Source organism: Macaca thibetana, chromosome 7, assembly GCF_024542745.1.
Source record: "Macaca thibetana thibetana isolate TM-01 chromosome 7, ASM2454274v1, whole genome shotgun sequence".
Classification (NCBI taxonomy): Eukaryota; Metazoa; Chordata; class Mammalia; order Primates; family Cercopithecidae; genus Macaca; species Macaca thibetana.
In genome coordinates this window covers 152,775,980-152,798,354 of record NC_065584.1, presented here as the reverse complement: position 1 = coordinate 152,798,354, position 22,375 = coordinate 152,775,980, and the positions used below count along the sequence as shown (strand labels likewise).

The 22,375-nt window shown below is 38.7% G+C and overlaps 1 protein-coding gene across 1 annotated transcript in view; it reads right to left on the bottom strand.

The window, feature by feature from the left end:
• Positions 1-22,375, bottom strand: part of PIAS1 (protein inhibitor of activated STAT 1) — a 465,384-nt gene that overhangs the window by 4,085 nt on the left and 438,924 nt on the right. Inside the window, exons 10-14 of the mRNA XM_050796302.1 lie at positions 14,268-14,428; positions 12,399-12,529; positions 11,524-11,704; positions 6,576-6,718; positions 4,023-4,060 (exon numbers count right to left, since the gene is read on the bottom strand). Coding sequence (XP_050652259.1) covers positions 4,023-4,060; positions 6,576-6,718; positions 11,524-11,704; positions 12,399-12,529; positions 14,268-14,428 — 654 coding nt within the window. The remainder of the gene's footprint in view (positions 1-4,022; positions 4,061-6,575; positions 6,719-11,523; positions 11,705-12,398; positions 12,530-14,267; positions 14,429-22,375) is intronic.

The window sequence follows — 22,375 nt, the reverse complement described above, 5'->3', positions numbered from 1 at the left end:
ATCTTATGTAACGACTGGAGCATTGATCTTGAGAAGACATTTTTGTATCTGAAACTGGAAGAAAAACAAAATAAAAATTTCATTGTTTTTTGTTTTAGTTTGTATTGCAAGCAATTATCAGTTCTATTTCCTAAGAAGCATATGCTCAGAAGCAGAGGGAGGGGCAGACAGTCCACCCTTTTGCTAGTAAGGAGATACGTAGCCAAGAAATCTATCAGTCAATATGACTCACTGCCCAGTTTCTTTATAAAACAGTACTGGAAACCAAGACACTGTTTTTACTATACACTCAGGCACCACTGAAAGAAAGAATTTTTATTTAAATTTTAAAGCCATAATAATGGGTATGATTACTCTGAAGTTTTCCAAGGAAATTTATTCTTTCTCTCGGCTACACATTATACTTTTAAATACAGTCATGCGTCGCTTAACGACACGGATGTGTTTTGAGAAATGCATCATTAGGTGGTTTTGTGGTTGTGAAAACATCAGAGTGTGCTCGCACAAACCTAGATGGTAAGAGCCTACTACATACGTAGGCTGTGTGGTCTGGCCTACTGCTCCCAGGCTACAAACCTGTACAGCATGGTACTGTGCTGAATGCCATAGGCAACTGTAACACAATGCTAAGTATGTGTGTATCTAAACATAGAAAAGGTACAGTAAAAATACGGTATAAAAGATAAATAAATAATACACCTGTACAGGGCACTTACCATGAATGCAGCCTGCAATACTGGAAGTTGCTCTGGGTGAGCCAGTGAGTGAGTGGTGAGTGAATGTGAAGACTTAGGACATTACTGTACACTACTATAGACTTTATAAACACTGTACACTATGGCCACACTAAATGTGTTAAAAATATTTTTCCTTCTTCAATAATAAATTAACGTTAGCTAACTAATTTTATTAACTTTAATTTTTTAAAACTTTGGTAACAACACTTAATTTAAAACACAAGTACATTGTACAGCTGTACAAAAATATTTCCTTCCTTATATCCTTATTCTGTAAGTTTTTTCCATTTTTAACATTTTAAAATATTTTTTACTTTTTAACTTTTTTGTTAAGAACAAAGACACACACATTAGCCAAGCCTACACAGGGAGATCAGGGTTGTCGATGTCACTGTCTTCCACCTGCACAGCTTGTCCCACTGCATGGTCTTCAGGGAAAATAGCATGCATGGAGCTGTCATTTGCTATGACAACAATCTTCTGGCACACCCACTGAAGGACCTGCGTGAGGCTCTTCTTAAGGAGGTGTCACTCTTTTCAGAAATATGTCCATGGTGTTTTGCTTGGTTTCTTTATCATAGATTTGCTTGTAAGTAGATAATGTACCACAAACATTCCTCTCTATTAATGAAAACCTTTCATTGTTAGGACCCGTTTTTTTTTTTTTTTTCCTGAGATGGAGTCTCGCTCTGCCGCCCAGGTTGGATGGAGTGCAGTGGTGCGATCTTGGCTCACTGCGACCTCCGCTTCCCAGGTTCAAGCGATTCTTCTGCCTCAGCCTCCCAAGTAGCTGGGATTACAGGTGTATGCCACCACACCCAGCTAATTTTTGTATTTTTAGTAGAGACGGGGTTTCATCATGTTGGTCAGGCTGGTCTCGAAATCCTGACCTCATGATCCACCCGCCTTGGCCTCCCAAAGTGCTGGGATTACAGGTGTGAGCCACCACATCTGGCCAGGGCCCGTGTTTTTAAATTTTTTTTTTTGTTTTTTTTGAGATGGAGTCTTGCTCTGTCGCCCAGGCTAGACTGCAGTGGCACAAACTCAGCTCACTGCAAGCTCCGCCTCCCGGGTTCATGCCATTCTCCTGCCTCAGCCTCCCGAGTAGCTGGGACTACAGGTGCCTGCCATCATGCCCGGCTAATTTCTTTTTGTATTTTTTAGTAGAGACGGGGTTTCACCGTGTTAGCCAGGATGGTCTCGATCTCTTGACCTCATGATCTGCCCGCCTCAGCCTCCCAAAGTGCTGGGATTATAGGCATGAGCCACTGCGCCTGGCCTTAAATTTTTTAAGGAGCTTGTTGAGGTCTGCAAAAGCTTCTGCTAAACCCTTCACTGTGAATTTTCTTGGAGGTTCTTTCTTTTTGTCTCCTGCAGTTTCCTTTTCTCTTGCACCTTCTGCAGCTACGTCTTCCTGTTCCAGTTCCAACAGATCCTCATTAATCAATTCCTCAGGGACCACCTCTAGGAGCTTCTGAATGTCATCCTCATCCATATCTAGGTTAAAGTTGTTTGCCATCTCAACCACAGCCTTGTTGATTTCTGCAACCTCTTCATCCTTAGCAGATTCTTTGAAGTCATGAACAAACTTCTTCAGTGTCTTCTAGATGTCATTCACATACTCCTTGGTGACACCACTCCATGCCCAAGCAAGGTTCCTGATGCAGTCATAGCTGTTGTAAACCTTCCAGAATTGCATCAGTGTCTTCTCAGTGTTTTTCAGTTGCAGCAACAGCCTGGGCAAGGATCCTCCTCAGGATCTTTTAATAGGCCTTAAAAGCTGCTACAACTCCTTGATTCACTGGTTGGATCAAAGATGTGGTACCTGGAAGGAGACACAACACTGTGATATTGGGATGAAGATCACCAATCAAATGAGGATGTGTGGGAGTATTATCAACAAAAATCATAATCTTGAAAAGTATGTTACTTTCTAAATAGTACTTCTCCATTTTGCTGGCATAGCAATTCAGGAGGACATCCTGGAAGAAGAGCTGAGTCATCCATGACTTCTTATTGCTTGTGTAGTACATGGGCAGTGTGTGCTTGTTGACATGCTTGAAGGCTCTGGAGTTCTCACTGTACCAGATCACAAAGGGTTTCAATTTGTAGCCTGCAATACTGCCCCAAGCGAGACTGTTATCTAGTCCTTAAAAGCCTTGAAACCTAGCATTGACTTGGCTTCTTTATGGATAAAAGTCCTTTCAGGGATTCATTTCCAGAATAGGGAGGTTTCATGCATATTGAAAATTTGTCTGGCAAGTAATCTTCCTTCATAATCAGCTTATCTAGAGTTTCCAAAAATTCTTCAGCTGCCTTCACATCTGCATTTGCAGACTCTCCACTCACTTTGATATTACATAATGAATAATGATTCTTGAATCGTTTAAACCACCCAGAGCTAGCAGTACATTTAACACTGTTGTTGGGTCCAGTCTTAAATTCTTTAAACATTGCAAACAAACTTTTTGCTTTGGCCATGATCATTATGGTGCTGAGAGGGATATGTTTCTTCGTCTGGTCTTCAATCCAGGTCACTACAAGTTTCTCCATATCTGATACAGGCCCTTCTCAAATTTTTGTTAGTCTTGTTGCCTTCAATGAAGCAGATCCTTTAACAGCTTCTGTCACTTTGTTCTTGTTCTTTAAGACTGTGGCTATGGTAGAATGGGACTGCCTGACTGGTGAGCAATAACCATCACTGATCTTCCACCTTCATTGTCCTTAATCACTTTTAATTTTTTTGCCATGTCAATCACTGATGTGGCCTCTTACTGGCAACATTAGCTGTGGATTTTGTATGCTTAGGGGCCATGATGAACAAAACAAGACAAGATTTAATCAAGCACAAGAGGAAATGATGCAATCAAGAGATATGGCTAACTGGGATGTATGAGGCTGTCCTGGAGTAACATTGCACACTGTTTTACAGCAAACTTAAAAAAAAAAAATAAGTAGAAGATGTACACTCTAAAATAACAATAAAAAATAAAGTAAATGCATAAACCAGTAACATAGTTATTATTATATTGTACATAATTGTATGTGCGATACTTTTACATGACTGGTGGCATAGGTTTGTTCACACCAGCATCACCACAAACACGTGAGTAATGCCTTGTGCTACGATGTTACCATGGCTATAATTGATGTAGGAATTTTTCAATTCCATTATAATCTTATGGAATGCATATATGGTCTGTCATTGACCAAAATGTCATTATGCGGCACATGACTGTATTTTTAATGTACAATTAAAGTAACAGTAAATTTTTCATAACATACCTGATTGTCTCCTGATAAGAAAGGAAAGAAATCTAATCCTGTGGAAGAAAAAATTATTTCAGTTAAAAAAAAAAAAGGAAAAACTCTTCCAAATGCCCCAATACTTCAAAAACAAATACAAGTCTTAAATGCTATGTCACTCAGAATTTTATTTAAACATGAAGAGTTGAGCTAAATGCTTTATGTCTCTCCCATCTTTAGATTACTAAGGCTGAAAACTAAGCTTTGGCAATGATTTGTCTTCTCTGTGACCCCATTTGGGGGACTGAGGCCATGATCACTCTGTCAGATTTAACACTGATCCTTAAACTGGCATAGTACTTTTTAACAAATGCTCTCATGGACTCCTCTTAAGGAAACTTTCAATCTACTCTCAGAGTTACTCCTCACAAGCACTTCATGAAGTATGTAATTATTTTTGCCCTCATTTTGCAGGTGAGAAAGTTTGAAGTTGAAAGAGTTAGGTTAAGTAAGTTGTAGCACTGATTTTTCTTTCTTAAATTTTGCTCATTTGCTATCAGATTCAACTGACAGACTGCAGTGGCACGAGGGGAGAAGAGATTTGAGTGCCTGAAAACTGGCTATTACATAAGAAGGAATAGCCCTGATACCTGGCTGCTGAGGATTCACTGCAAGCAGTCCCCTTCCAATTAACATTCTTTTCTAGATCACCCAATGTGTAATGCGATGAAGAGCAAGTAAACAGGCATGAATTAAATGCTTCATTGTGATATCTAAACTTGGGGAAAAGTAAAACACGCAGATGTAGATAAATATATTACAACATCACAGATACTCTGGGCATCTACTCACTGTCTACATTATAACCGATTACAACATGAGGGCTTACAAAATGCATAGCACTGTTGTTCTTGATAGTGACAGTGCGTTTCATACATGTAGAAAAAAGGTATAGAAAGATATCTAACCAACTGTTAAGAGTAGCTATAACTGTCCAGATGCGGTGGCTCACGCCTATAATCCCAGCACTTTGGGAGGTGAAGGCAGGCGAATCACCTGAGGTCGAGAGTTTTGAGACCAGCCTGACCAACATGGTGAAATCCCGTCTCTACTAAAAATACAAAATTAGCCAAGCCAGGCACGGTGGCGCGTGCCTGTAATCTCAGGTACTTGGGAGGCTGAGGCAGGAGAACCTGGGAGGCAGAGGTTGCAGTGAGCCGAGATTGTGCCACTGCACTCCAGCCTGGGCAATAAGAGCAAAACTCCGACACACACACACACACACACACACACACACACACACACACACACGGCAATAAGAGCAAAACTCCGACACACACACACACACACACACACACACACGGCAATAAGAGCAAAACTCCGACACACACACACACACACACACACACACACGGCAATAAGAGCAAAACTCTGACACACACACACACACACGGCACTCCAGCCTGGGCAATAAGAGCAAAACTCCGACACACACACACACACACACACACACACACACGAGTAGCTATAACTTCCGGGGAGTGGAGTTGGGGGATAGGTAGAGGGAAACTTTCACTTTATGTTTCTGTGTTGAATTTTCTACAATGAGCATATATGGCTTTTTTAATAAAAAAAGTTCTTAGATTATATGACTAATATACAAATTATTATGCTACAAAGATATACAAGAACAATTCTTTTTGATAATATTATTATGAACTCAAAATATACAAATGAGTATACTGACATTTCAAACTGCTTTTAAAAAGAAGGATCAGATAAATATATACACCTAGTATGTACCCACACAATTAAAAAAAATTCTTTTTAAGTGATCAAATTCATTAGAATAAAAACTAAAACTTTCAAATGTCTCAACTCACCATTAATTAAAACATAATACAACATAGTTACCCACAATGCCTGTTGCATTACAACTAAAGTCAGGGAACAATAAATAATGTTCATAGGGCTGGGCGTGGTGGCTCACGCCTGTAATGCCAGCAGTTTGGGAGGCCAAGGCAGGAGGACCACGAGGTCAGGAGTTTCAGACCAGCCTGACCAAAAGAGTGAAACACCACCTCTACTAAAAATACAAAAAAGTTAGCCGGCTGTGGTAGCGGGCGCCTATAATACCAGCTACTCGTCGGGAAGCTGAGGCAGGAGAATTGTTTGAACCTGGGAGGTGGAGGTTGCAGTGAGCTGAGATCGCGCCACTGCACTTCAGCCCAGGCAACAGAGCAAGACTCCATCCTCCACGGCAAAAAAAAAAAAATAATGTTCATAAATACCAAAATTCAAACCCACATACTAGCGATCATTCAAAAACAATTTGCGGAGTACTTAGGAGCTCACAAAATCTAAAGATTATTGTACTAGTTCTACCACTGGGAGTAAAACACTGGCTACTGATGACAGTACAGAAAGTGGGTCAGTATTTTTAACAGCAGCATATTATTTCTCTCAGTTCCCTGGGTTCAAGGCCTGTTAGCTCAATCTTCCAGTTCTTCCTTAGATTCACCTAGAAGAGAACTAGATAAATCAAAGGCATTCATAATGCTATGTGACAATACAAAAGAACCAGTGACTCACCTTGTAAGTCATAAGGCATGGGTGTCATGTGGAAAGGATGCCTATAGTCTTGGATGAGGGAGGTATTAATGTAGCTTGTGTCTACAGCAGGAAGGCTTGGGGTGCGGGATACTGGAGATGCTTGATGTGGAAGACTTAAAATGCTGGAAGAAGGAAAGATTGGCATAGTTTTCATTAGTCAGTTAAACTCTCAAAGTTAACAAAAAAAGAGGTTGTATCTCACAACGAACTCTAGGTTTTGCGCTGGAAATAAGAACAAAACCAAGCAAAGTAATGTATAATTTAGATTATACACAATTATGAGAAAATAATTTGTATACATAATAGCATTTAACAGAGGCCATAGGAAGAAATGGACAGATGCAATGGTATCCAACATTCACAAACCTCACATTGCCTTTGGAATATCATCACCTACGCTTTCAGAATGCAAGAGAAAGGTACAGTTGAGCCACTTTACCAGGATATGAGTGAAAGATACCTACATCAAATGAAATTCGGAAACCCTTTTAAAACAACACTGAAGTATTGGCTAGTAAGAAGTATACGTATGCCCTAGCAAAGAAAATACATATAATAAGAAAGAGGGAATGAAGCAATCTGAGTGGTTTGGAGTTGGATTGTAGTCTTCAGGAGAACAAAAACTGGGTATTGTTTAGTATACCCAATGCCCAGTAGAGTTATCAGCATGTTGTTTGCATAAAAGCCCTGCTGAATCTAATGAGTGAAACAAGAAGAAATACTCCAAAATGAAGCCGGGTACAGTAGCTCACGCCTGTAATCCCAGCACTTTGGGAGGCTGAGGCGGGTGGATCACAAGGTCAGGAGTTCGAGACCAGCCTGGCCAGCATGGTGAAACCTCATGTCTACTAAAAATAAAAAAATTAGCCAGGCATGGTGGTGCATGCCTGTAGTCCCAGCTACTTGGGAGGCTGAGGCAGGAGAATCACTTGAATCCGGGAGGTGGAGGTTGCAGTGAGTCGAGATGGCGCCATTGCACTCCAGCCTGGGCAACAGAGCGAGATTCCGTCTCAAAAAAAAAAAAAAAAGAAATACTCCAAAATGAATAGGTGGTGGAGAGTTTTTAAAGGGAGAATACTATAACTGGAAAAAGAAAACATAAAACAAGAATTAGGACTTTAAAAAACAGTGAAAAGTTTAAATAACTGAGTAGCTTTTTTTTTCAAATTTATTAAAAATTAAGGGAAAGGCAAAAAGGAGAAGGAAAAAATAATAATTTAACTAATTTTAGGGCCAGGCATGGCGGCTCATTCCTGTAATCCCCATACTTTTGGGATGCAGAGGCAGAAGGATAGTTTCAGCCCAGAGGTTGCCCAGACTGGGCAACATAGGGAGACCCTGTCTCTACGAAAACTTAAAAAACTTAGCTAGGCCTGGTGGCATGTATCTGTAGTCCCAGCTGCTTGGGAGACAGGTGAGAGGATTGCTTGAGCCCGGGAGGTCGAGGCTGCATGTGCCGTGATTGCACCACTGCACTCAAGCCTGGGTGACAGAGCAAAAGCCTGTCTCAAAACAAAACAAAAACAAAAACAAAAACAAAACTAATTTCGAAAAGAAAAAGAATTATAGTAGCCCTCTTGGAAGGAAACATAAGGGTTATACGTTACCCCACCAATACAAGAGGCTGAAGGTATATGTGTTATAGAAAATAAAGAGAAAGGAAGCAATAAAGCGGCTGTCTTTTGCTTTTAATGCTTCATGTAAAGTACCTGGGGCATGGGGATACAATTTCAGTGATATAGAATATTTCAAAAGAGGGCCGGGCACGGTGGCTCATGCCTGTAATCCCAGCACTTTGGGAGGCCGAGGCAGGTGTATCACCTGAAGTTGGGAGTTTGAGACCAGCCTCACCAACAGGGAGAAACCCCATCTCTACTAAAAAATACAAAAAATTAGCTGGGCATGGTGGCCCATGCCTGTAATCCCAGCTACTCAGGAGGTTGCGGCAGGAGAATCACTCGAACCCAGGAGGTGGAGGTTGCGGTGAGCCGAGATGGCGCCATTGCACTCCAGCGTGGGCAACAAGAGTGAAACTCTGTCTCAAAAAAAGAACATTTCAAAAGATGCCAAGGTTGGATTTCTAGGAATAGAGTTCCAGTTATGACCATCTACCACATTTTAATGAATGGGATATGAAGCATAAAACACACTCTCGTCTGCCTCATAAAAATGTTTCATCTAATGGAAACTTGGTTAAACCTCTTATACCTAGAAAAAGTACCATTTACCATTAGCTGAGTTCTCTCACAATGTCTAAGAGATTACGAGAGGATTTAAAATCTAGTCTTTGAAAACATCTCAAACAGCACAGACAATTTCTGGATGAACATTAAGCATTCAGTGGCTAAAGACAACAAAATGTTTTACATTTAGTTTTTGCCTGTAATTCCTGGCTGCATGCTTTTCTTTCAATTTGTAATAATGTTTTGAAATGCATTTCAACCTTTATACTGCACAATAACAAACACAATATGCTGGACTGAGGTTTCCAGTTACCAATTAGTCATTATTATAAAATAGCTACTAGTGTTGACTACGGTATTATTCTAAGGATGTAAACTTTCAAATTTCTTATTTTTATCTGCAAATAGAGAAATGTCTGGCATTTGCAAATACTATATCTGGGTCCAATTAGTCACTGGGAAATTCAGGAAGTAGTTAATGCATCTAATGTTATTTTCCAAACATAATAAACACTATTTAATTCTCTCCAAATGTCTTTGGAGAAAGAGCAAAGTAAATATCCAAAGAAGAAATACTAGATTCCTAAACACTCAAATGTCTTCTTTAAAGAAAAAATACATAGTCACTAATACTATTGAATAGTTTACATAAATACATATGACTACTATTAATAGTCTAAAGAATAGAACTAATATATATATGACGATGCATTTAGCCCAAAAGTATTTATACATCCAGAGGTTTATGAAGTATCTTTTAACACTGTGATTATGGCACCTAAAAAAATCACATGACAATGTGTATTTGGTCATACTATGGTTTGACATTTATAAAATATCTTGGAATTGAAATTCTATAGATACTTGTTCTAACTTTAGGTAATCTGACTTTTCCTTTTCTCCTACTCAGACACAAAATACATTGGTGTAATAACAAGGTCAGGCTCGCTGGGTTACAGCCATCAAGGTAGGCTTTTATCAGAGGTCATGTTCATAAGAGTAGGATTTGTGTTTAAATTATTTACTTTGTTTAGAATGATGATACTGTTTTTAATGTCTTTGTTTCTCTCCCTATGCCAAGACAGACTACTCTAGAATGAAAATACCAATGTGTGAAATATGTTTGATTGAAATCTTATTTTTTTTGAGATAGGGTCTCATTTTGTCACCCAGGTTGGGAGTGCAGGGCATGATCTTAGCTCACTTCAACTTCCACCTCCCAGCTTCAAGTGATCCTCCCACCTCAGCCCTCCGAGTAGTTGGGACAACAGGCACAGAGCACCACACCTAGCTAATTTTTTTGGTACAGACAGGGTTTTACCATGTTGCCCAGGCTGGTCTCGAACTCATTGAAATCTTTAATCTCATTATACATTGTCAAACCTGAAAATGATTTGACTCCAGGCACAGAAATGCCTGCTCTTGATCTGGTGTTGTAATAATGCCATCTACGGACTTTCCTTCTCTCTCTTACATTCTTTCTTTAGTCCCTACTGCTTGCTGGAAGGGTTTCTGGTTAGCTTCTATTCAGTTACAACAGGCCATGTGGTTCTCCTGCTTTATACCTAAAAAGCGACACATCTATTTCTAGATTTACAATTAGTGTGCCACAATTGTGCTTTAGCACAATTAGAAATCTTGCTCAGAATCCCTGATGTGTCTACAGGACTAACAGCCTGTTTTGGGAGTACAGGTGGAGTCTGCTACTTGTTTTACCACCCCCCAGAAAGTGCTAAGCTCTTTAAGGTTAAGGCTGTACTTACTCATTTTATTATCATCCATGCTTAGCTGAGGGTGTTTTATACAAAGTAGATAACAATGTTTCATGAACTGAAGCATAACCTAGGTACACTGTTATTGATATAAGACTAACGGAAAATATGGGAGAAAAGTCTGCAAAGTGGGAAATGTGTACTGCAACAGAAGTCATTCACGGCCAGACTCATTCACATTCTGAGGCAGATTTAAATCATCGGTCTTCCTCTGCTTTCCACCTGAAACATTCAACTTGGGGTGAATTTTAGAGCATACATTCCAGTTTGAAAAAATGTTCTACATCCTGCAAGCAGGAGCAGGATCACCTGGGAACTTACTAGAAATACGAATTTTCTTTTTTTCTTTTTTTTGAGACAGTCTCACTCTGTTGCCCAGGCTGGAGTGCAATGGTAAGATCTTGGCTCACTGCAACCTCCACCTCCTGGGTTCAAGCAATTCTCCGACCTCAGCCTCCAGAGTAGCTGAGATTACAGGCACACGCCACCACGCTTGGCTAATTTTTGTATTTTAGTAGAGACGAGGTTTCACCATGTTGCCCAGGCTGGTCTCAAACTCCTGAGCTCGGATAATCCACCTGCCTCAGCCTCCCAAAGTCCTAGGATTACAGGCGTGAGATACCATGCCTGGCCTAGAAAGACAAATTTTCTTAGTCTCTCCTCCTGACTCAGACGCAGGGGAGCAACATGTGCATTTTAATAAGCTCTCAGGTAATTCTGATGTATGTACACCAGTTTGAGAACCACAGTACTAGAATCATCTTGTGATAATAAAGAATACTATATCCAAGTAGCCTTTTAGTGCACTACCCAAATCCCTCCAGAGTATTACAAACCTGGGAAAAATTCAAACTATTCTTTGATTGCTAAGTTAAGTTTCACAATCAAGAATCATTTTATTTGGCAAGTCTTTAATCCCTATTTGCCAAGTTAATTTTCATGATTACTTTTTTTTAATGTCTCAGCACTTACCCTTTATTATTTAGTGGTGATGTGGGAGAAAGGGAAGGACAGGTCCTCTTGGCAGATGGCTCTTCTTCCTCTTCATCAGATGAACTGTCTATGGTTAGGTCAATCACTTCTACTTTCTTGTTTTTATTTGAGGACTGGTGGTGAGAAGCTACTTGATGCTCCAATGTGGAGCTCAAGCATCCTATATGGGAATGATTAAAATACAAGGCAAGGAAAGAGTTATGACATCTCTCTTTTCTCAGTGTCCCTACAGTTTATCAGTTACAGTTTAGATTCACAATATTGTTGGGAGCCAGAGAGTAGAAAACCAACAGTGGCTCTGTTCTACTAAGTTTAAAACTATTATTTAATAATAGTAAATTATTTTTCAAAATAATAATAAATTACTGAATTAGAGCAAACAATCAAAATGTGTCTTATGTCCACTTCAGAAGAAAAAAATTTGAAAGCACAGACTGTATATTAATTTTTGTCTGCATAGTATCTGACATACTTCAGAAATACGATGATAGCATTTTCAAAACTCATAGTCTCTTTCCAGCAAAAACATACTAAAAGCCAGGAAAAAATAAATAAATGAAAACTGAACCTTTACTACTCTGTACCAAATCTGTTAAAAATTTAAAAAGGGTAGTTTCAAAAGTATGACTTTACAAATGACTAATTATATTACATTACTTTGAAATCTTATATCAGAAAATTTTTTAAAGCTGGCAAAAAAGTGAATTTAAAAGGATTTCTATCAATAAGTTAATAGGAATCATTAAGCTATCCACAAACTGCTCAGTGTTTTTTAAAAATATATGGATTTTAATATTGAAAACCAGACTTACAGCAGTAGGGAGACTGCCCCTTCCTTGTGAAGAACTACTCACCATCGACTCCATTGTAAGAGGCAGAAACTTCTTGTACTTCCTTTTTCGATCTCATCGGTGCCCAAGTGCCATCCTCCTTAAATTGTATTTCATCACAGTCTGTACAGTACTTTAGGATTTCCATAAACAAGCTATAAGAAAACAATTCATCCTTAAAATATCATATTTTAAATGAAAATAAAAGTTGAACAACTCAAGTTATATTTATTCTTAAAATCTAGTGTTAAATAGGAATATAGCTGCCTAATTTATGTCACATTTATGTAAGAAAATATGTGACCACGAAAAATGACATTTTCAAAGATTTTTAATCATATGGGAAAATGTTGACAAAAAGTGAGAAAAGGTCAACAAAAGAAAGCTTAATTTCAAAAATAAAATTATGTGTGAGTAGTATATAGATAGTAGTTACCTCTGGGTGGTACCTTCATGGGTATTTATTTTTCTTCTTTATACATTTTTGCATATTCTAAATTGCCTACAATAAGCATGTCTTATTTGATAAACTGAAGCAATACATACACAAACATGTAATTAAAGGTTAAATCTCTTTAATAAAATATTGTAACAGACATTTAAAAACATGTATAAAGAATGCATAAAATTAACTATGGCCAAATTCTTAGGTTACAATGTTAAATGAAACCAAAGGATAAAAATTATTAACAGTGTACCATCACAACTATGGAAAGACGAAAACTGGAAAATTATACACCCGAAAAAGCTTTTTATTTTCCTGTGTTTTGCAATTTTTCTTTAAAACAGTATGTGTGTACATGGCTTTTATAACAAGAAATGGGAGAACCTAAAGCTATGTTACATATAAAGTTGGAAAATATTACTATTTAATTCTGATTTACTACTAAGTGGTCACCATCATTTCTGAAAAATTAAACATAAAACATTTAAGTTACATGTTTTTCTTTTTTTTTTCCCCATGACTGGTCTGACATCCTTCAAGCTCCAGGTTATACTTGTATTGCTAAATATACTCAATTTCTGATATTACCACCTTTATGCTCCTATGTTTTCTTAAATACTATAGGTAAGTTGCCTTAAGTCTTTTGCTAGAAAGTACAGGAAATATTAAGTACAGGCCGGGTGCGGTGGCTCACACGCCTGTAATCTCAGCACTTTGGGAGGCCAAGGCAGGAGGATCACTTGAGCCCAGGATTCAAGATCAGCCTGGGCAAAATGGCAAGACTCTGTCTTTGCCCCCCCACCCCCCGCAAAATCAAGTAGATTCCTCCTTTTCACAATAGTTTTTGTTTAGTGGCAAAAGGGGGGGGAAAAAGGAGGCTGCAGAAGAGGAGAACATTTAGAGGAACATTCCAAGATGTCTGGTAGGACAGATAAAACAAAGGGGTGTTAAAAGCAATTGGTTATTGTGATGCCATAGGTGGACAAGACAAAAAAGAAAAAGAAGACCATGACTGAAGCTGGATCTAATCTCCACAAACAGGTTAACTTCTATTGAAAAGCCCAATTTTGGATGAACCTGAGTTAACCCAAATTTCCCCATACATTCTTTTTCCAATATGGTCTGCATATCTAGGGATGGATGGACTAATGACAGGAAAAAGAAAAGGTATAAGCACACCCTGCTTAAAACCACTAGTGCTTTAAACGACAAATGCCAGGAGACACTGACAGTAACACACGTATTTTCAAAACAAGGGAACATCGAGTTAAAAAGATAAAATATTCATAACACTAATTTGAAATAAATTACTTTGAAAATATTGGTTTGCAGATTCACAAAAATCCTACAAATACATAACTTAGAATTTTCATCCCAAATCTGATGTGTAACAAACCCAGATAATATATGGTCATTTCAAGGTACCAAAAACACTTAAAGTAACATACCCATCAATAATAAGGTGTTCATATGGAGCCTTCTTATCACAGACAGGACAAACCCAGGTTGGTTTTTTCTCATTCATCTGAATGTAAAGAGTTGCGTCAAAACACTGTAGATGAGAACATGTAAGGGCCCGACACGGAATTGTCAGCCGCATTTTACCAAGCTTTAAAAAGGGAGAAAAAGTAAATATTAGGTAATTGCTATTCAACATTTAAGCTTTGACAAAAATTTCCTAGAACACAACAGGTAGGCATGCTGATTTAAAGCATACTGTGTTTACTTTTCATCAATGTAGGAGAACATTAAATACATTTCCTGTGAAATATCCATAGGTTTAAAAATTACAGCATTTATTTGGCTATCAAACAAAATGACTATGGAAAGTCTACAAGGGTTATTTACTAAAATCCACAGCTCACAGATCAGCTTTTGGTGGAGAGGGTCATAACCCCTTGAATTACACCCAAAATTTCGTGTGTGCATTTTTCTGGAGAGAGTGCTTTCACCAGTTTTTTTAAAAAAGAGATGGGGTCTTGCTATGTTGCCCAGGCTGAAGTGGCAACTCTATTCACAGGCACAATCGTAGCACTCTACAGCCTCAAACTCCTGGGCACAAGCAATCCTCCTGCCTCAGCCTCCAGAGTATCTGGCAATACAGGCACACACTACTGTGCCCAGCTTTTCTCAAATTCTTAAAGCAGTCCTTGATCCAAAAAAAAAAAAATTTAAGAACCACCTAACTAGGGATTAGGGAAAATAGAGAATGTCTTATTAAATACTGCACAATACAGAAATCCATTGATATTTGCTATCAGTCTTACCTATGAATAAGAGCAGTTCACAGGACAAAACTGAATCAATAGTGATCATTCCCCATGATGCTTGGCATAATTGCCAAGTGGCAGCTCTGAGGAGGAAGGCAGGTGCACACACTCTGCATTGCTTCCTCACTGGGAACCATCATGAGCAATTCAGCCTACAGCCCTGGACCTCTAGCATCTCCAGCATGTTAGGAGACTTGTTGCCCTGCAAATATTGCTTCAGCTGACATGTGGTGAGTCTATTCAGGAAGAGGAAATCTGCTTCATCTGGTCCCTGAGCTGCTAGCTTTAGCCCAAGGCAGAGAAGCCGCCCAGAAACCTGCATAGGGAGCTACCATATCACTATCTCATTCCCCAGAAGCCAGCTTGTACCACTGTAGAGTCCCCAGATCGCACAATGGCCACATAGTAGATAAGTTATCTACTTTCAATAACCACATTATTTGCCAAGTACCAGGAAAAGATTTGTGAACTTGAAAAATACAAAGGCTTGTGCTGGAGAGGATGTGGAGAAATAGGAATGCTTTTACACCGTTGGTGGGAGTGTAAACTAGTTCAACCATTGTGGAAGACAGTGTGGCGATTCCTCAAGGATCTGGAACTAGAAATACCATTTGACCCAGCCATCCCATTACGGGGTATATACCCAAAGGATTATAAATCACACTACTTACAAAGACACATTGCACACATATGTTTATTACGACACTATTCACAATAGCAAAGACTTGAAACCAACCCAAATGCCCATCAATGATAGACTGGATTAAGAAAATGTGGCACATATACACCATGGAATACTATGCAGTCATAAAAAAAGATGAGTTCATATCCTTTGCAGGGACATGGATGAAGCTGGAAACCATCATTCTGAGCAAATTATCACAAGGACAGAAAACCAAACACCGCAGGTTCTCACTCATAGGTGGGAACTGAACAATGAGAACACTTGGACACAGGAAGGGGAACATCACACACCAGGGCCTGTCGTGGAGTGACGGGCAGGGGGGCGGGATAGCATTAGGAGAAATACCTAATGTAAATGACGAGTTAGTAAATGGGTGCAGCAAACCAACATGGCACATATATACCTATGTAACAAACCTGCACATTGTGCACATGTGCCCTAGAACTTAAAGTATTTTTTATATATATGTGTATATATATAAAAGAAAAATATAAAGGCTTGAAAAGAATATGAGTTAAATGAGGAAAAGATTCTTGGCTTAGATCAATTTCAGGGAAATGTGCAATTTCCTAGTCTACCAGGAAATTAACTGTCATTTGGTGCCCAAAATAATTGCTTTGATACCAATGATTTACTGTGTCTCTAAGAAAGGCATTTAACCTTTCTGGGTCCCTTTTACTTTCTCTAAGGTAACACTGTTTCCTCCTTACTTCAACCAGATGTAGCCATGATGAATAAAAATAGAACCCTGAACATGTTATAAACTTACTGAGAATAGAGCAATGCCAGTTTATAGTATCAGAAGTATAACCTGGAGAGACCTAGAGTAAAAACTGGTTAACTCCCTTCTGTGTACTCCCACCTCTATACTCCTGCATATGATTACAATCAAGCACCACATAACATTTTGGTCAACAGTGAACCACATATATGATGGAGGTCTTCAAATTATGTACAGTACATAATACCTGATAACAGACAACCATGTTACTGGTTTCTGATTTACTATGCTTTTTATCATTATTTTGGAGTGTACTCCCTTTACTTACATATATTTTAAAAGTTAACTGTAAAACAGCCTCAGGCGGGTAGGAGAGAACAGCTCCATGTCTGTTACTGCCACTGAAGACCTTCCAGTGGGACAAGACGTGGAGGTGGAAGGAAGTGATACTGATGATCCTGACTCTGTGTAGGCCTAGGCTAATGTGTGTCTTAGTTTTTAACAAAAAAGTTTAAAAAGTAGAAAACAAAAGTAAAAAAATGTTAAAAATAGAAAAAGCTTATAGAATAAGGATATAAAGAAAGAAAATATTTTTGTACAGTTGTACAACGTGCTTGTGTTTTAAGCTAAGTGTTAATACAAGAGTCAAAAGTTAAAAAATTAAAAAGCTTATAAAATAAAAAAGTTACAGTGGCCGGGTGCAGTGGCTCACACCAGTAACCCCAGCACTTTGGGAGGCCGAGGAGGCAGGATCACCTGAGTTCAGGAGTTTGAGACCAGCCTGGCTGACGTGGCGCAACTCCGTCTCTACTAAAAATACAAAAATAAGCCAGGCATGGTGGCATACATCTGGGATCCCAGTTACTTGGGAGGCTGAGGCAGGAGAATCACTTGAGCCTGGGAGGCAGAGGTTGCTGTGAGCTGAGATCACACTACTGCACTCCAGCCTGGGTGACACAGGGAGACTCTGTCTCAAAAACAAAAAACAAAAATCAAAGTTACAGTAAGCTAAGGTTTATTATTGAAGAAAGAAAAATATTTTAAATTTATTGTAGCTGCAGTGTACAGTGTTTATAAAGTCTACAGTGATGTAAGTGATGTCCTAAACCTTCACATTTGCTCACCACTCACTGACTTATTTGGAGCAACTTCCAGTCCTGTAAGCTCCATTCATAGTAAGTGCCCCATACAGGTGTACCAGTTTTCATCTTTTATACTTTTTACTGTACCTTTTCTATGTTTAGGTACACAGATACTTAGCATTGTGTTACAACTGCCTACAGTATTCAGTTTTGTAACATGCTGTACAGTTTTGCAGCCTAGGAGCAATAGTCCCAAGGTACGTAGTAAGCTATACCATCTAGGTTTGTGTAAGCACACCTATGATGCTTTTGTTGAACACCACCACCTATGATGCTTTTGTTGAATAACACAACTATGTTGCTTTTGTTGAATAACAACAAAATCCCCTAATAATGCATTTCTCAAAAGGTATCCCCATCATTAAGGCATGCACAACTGTATGTTACTTATTTATACGTGTGTCTCCTCCTACCAGAAACAGGTTGGACTAATTTCCTTGTCCCCATACTTGGAAATATACAGCAGTAAGACAGTCCTGTGCACTGATAAAGCTTCAGTTGTGCATGATGGGCAATTCCAGGAGGCACCACTCATGGAAGGCATGCAGGTCGTACTCAGTAATTTATAGTGCAGCCTGAGTATGAATTCTGGTGTTAGAATGAATCCTGGCCCCACTACGTACCTACTGTGTGAATCCTGAATGTTATTTTATTTAATCACTCAGAGGCTCAGTTTTATAAAATGGGGATAAAAATGGGATCTACACAAAATGATTGTGGGGATTCAATTACGTTTACTGCACAGTACGTGACACATAGTAAGTTTTCAATAAATAAAAATAGTATTAATTAACATATTTGCTTTAAATCACTTTGTACACTAGGAAACCCACCCAAACCTCAGCTTAGTAATTCTTTTATTGTGGGCTCACAAAGTATTAAACAGCTTCACCAGACTCCCTTACTGCACTTCTACTCAATTTTAATTTTTTTATTTTTTGAGCAAGAGTCTCCCAAGCAATTCTCCTGCCTCAGCCTCCCAAGTAGCTGGGATTACAGGCAGGTGCCACCATGCCTCGCTAATTTTTGCATTTTGAGTAGAGACGGGGTTTCGCCATGTTGGCCACACTGGTCTCAAACTCCTGGCCTCAAGTGCTCTGCACACCCTGGCCTCCCAAAGTGCTGGCATTAAAGGCGTGAGCCACCCGTCCCACAAATTTTTTATGATTTGATTTACATAAGCACCTGATAAAAAGGCCAAAAAGAACAAAGTAGTTATAACGGAAAAATTACCATTAGGCAAGATACCATGTGGCATTAGTTCAGAAACATTTTCCAAATAGCAATCTGGTTGGTGGTGCCAAGTTACATTTTTATATCTTATGTCAGACCTTAACTTATCTATGAAATACAAATTCCTATTTTATAAGGTACTTTTGCTATTGCCTTAATACTAAGTAGAAAAACCACAGACTAAAAATTCTAGACAAATACAGTAATAGTACACAAGGTTTATGAACTGTAGAACTACCAGACTACTGATTGTTTATGAAAACGGATAAGATGGTAAGAAATAAAGATTATTTCAGAATCCAAGCCATAGGCAATGAAATTTATACTCTGGGCCGGGCACGGTGGCTCACGCCTGTAATTCCAGCACTTTGGGAGGCTGAGGTGGGTGGATTACAAGGTCAGGAGATCGAGACCATCCTGGCTAACACGGTGAAACCCCGTCTCTACTAAAAATACAAAAAATTAGCTGGGTGTGGTGGCGAGTGCCTGTAATCCCAGCCACTGGGAGGCTGAAGCAGGAGAATGGCATGAACCCAGGAGGCGGAGCTTGCAGTGAGCCCAGATCGCACCACTGCACTCCTACCTGGGCAACAGGGCGAGACTCCGTCTCAAAAAAAAAAAAAGAAATTTATACTCTGAAAAGCAGCTGTTTTCCAAAGGCCTTCATCTCACATATCTTTACCCCATGATCTCCAGCTGTCAGTTCATATCTTGTAGGCAAGAGAGCAACTCTCAAGCCTTTATCTTCAGCTATACTGACAAGGTGACCTACAGAGTTTTTAAGGAATGCTGACACAGAAATGGTGCAAGAAAGACATAAAAGGGTACATAAAAGCAAAAGCTCATTTTCAAATGCATCATTAGCTGTCACATAAATGCCTTAGAATAATAAAATAACTATTATGTGATAATTCTTATATTCGTGATTTTTTAAAAAATCACTAAATTCTAAATAATTATCTGAAAAACAGATATCGATTTTCTCTAACTTGGTATAAGGAGAGAAGCTGAACTTTGAACGTCTTCATCTTGTGATTACAAATTCTTCCTTTCCCTTTATAGGACATAAATTATGTTTGAATTATTTGCATATAAACACTTTAACTCCCAAATGTGTTTTCTAATGCCACTAACTTTACAATAATAGTGCTATCTATATTAGTAACTGATGATGCTGCAAGAGAAAACATTCTAGATACAAGTTTTAACCAACTTATATTTTTAAAAAGCCCTAAAAATGTCAATAAAACGTGCTTTCTCTTTGCAAAAGGAAAAAGTGTGACATTAAAAACAATTTCGGCTGGGCACAGTGGCTCACACCTGTAATCCCGGCACTTTGGGAGGCTAAGGCAGGCGGATCACTTGAGGTCAGGAGTTTGAGACTAGCCTGGCCAACATGGTGAAACCCCATCTCTACTAAAAATAAAAAATTAGCCGGGCGTGGTGGCAGGCACCTGTAATACCAGTTACTCAGGAGGTTGAGGCAGGAGAATTGCTTGAACCCGGGAGGTGGAGGTTGCAGTGAGCTGAGATCACACCACTGCACTCCAGCCTAGGCAACAGAACAAGACTCTGTCTCAAAAAATAAAAAAATTTTAAAAGGGCTGGGAGTGGTGGCTCACACCTGTAATCCCAGCACTTTGGGAAGCTAAGGCAGGTGGATCACCTGAGGTCAGGAGTTTGAGACCAGCCTGGCCAACATGGTGAAACTCCATCTCTACTAAAAATACAAAAAATTAGCTGGGCGTGGTGGCGCTCACCTGTAGCTCCAGCTACTTGGGAAGCTGAGGCAGGGGAATCACTTGAACCTGGGAGGTGGAGGTTGCAGTGAGCCAAGATCTGGTCACTGTACTCCAGCCTGGGTGACAGAGCAAAACTCTGTCTCTGAAAAAAAAAAAAAAAGAAAAAGAAAAAGAAAAAGAACAATTTCACAAGTTTTTTTCACAATAATATTTCATAAATACATTTCCAGAGTTTATCTTCTTCTATCAATTCCAAGTCATTTGTATTTGGGTTTACAAAGCAGTTTTTCAAAGATTCCTCCACCTCTATTTTTAATAAATCAGAACCATAAAATTCCCAAAGAGTAAAAACATTTTTAATTATTTTTGTTGCCTTTAGCTAAATGGCACAGAAACAACAGAAACTCATTTATTTGGAGCTCTGTACATCACAATAAGGGCAATTGTAATGCACAGTAAGACATCATATGTACATATTTCAAAGAGAGCAAATCTCCTTTATTATCCTATAAATTTGATATATAGATATTACTAAATTTTATTTTTGAGTAAAAACATACCTAAAATGTATGATCTTACTATTTCAGAATAACTGTGAGGGATTATCCCTTTAGCCAAATAGAAACCCATGAAAGTATTATAATTATGTATTTTACACATACATACACACATATACACAATATACACATATAGTTGTTTTGTTTTATACTCTGAATTTTTAAAGCAGATGTCAATTTAAAATGAACTGCTGGCTGGGCATGGTGGCTCACGCCTGTAATCTCAAGGGAGGCCAAGGCAGGAGGATTGCTTGAGGCCAGAAGTCCACGACCAGCCTGGGCAACATATGAAGACCCTGTCTCTACAAAAAAATACAAAAATTAGCCGGGTGTGGTGGCACATGCCGGTAGTCCCAGCTGCTTGGAGGGTTGATGCAGGAGCATTGCTTGAACCTGGGAGGTGGAGGCTGCAGTGACCTGAGATGGCAGCACTGCACTCCAGCCTGGGTGACAAAGTGAAACCCTGTCTCAAAAAAAGAAAAATAAAGGTACAAAGAGCAAAATGTGATTAAGTTTCTAATAATATAGAGATGAGCACCTGAACTACAGAATTAAAACATAGTTCCACAAATAAAACTTTTAAGATTTATATTGGAGTGCTTATTTATACGAATAAATGCTTCATATGTGTGTTAAACATAAAGCCTCATGTATATATTAGTACAACTATAAACACTTTTAAGTGAGACTGCAGAAAAACACTACTCTTTCCAGTGATTTAAATAGAAAAAGAAGTGTATGTACTTTTCTAAACTTATTGTATTTTCTGAATTGGTGTTTTACAACAAAATGAGGCGGCAAAGAACAATGGAGGGGGAATGGATAAATCAGGGTTTTGGAGAAAGAGGGTAGAATAAGTATACATCTTTTTACCCTTTTCTTTTAAAAACATTTTTTGTCTTTTTCTCACCCTCTACTTCCTCAGTGTGTGAACCATTTTTCTAAGCATGAAACACACACATACACACACACACACACACACACCACCCCCCCCCCACACCAGTCTCCTTTACAACCTAGGCTGTTGTAACATTTACCTGGTTACTTAAAGAATTTTTAACACTAATATAAAAAGCCTGGAGTCAAAATATTTTTCGCAAGAAAAAAATTGGCTTTATTATAAAAAGGAATAAAAATAAACGTTACAGGAATAGAAGGATATACACACAATGATAGAATTTGGTGATTTTAATTAACTTCATTGTA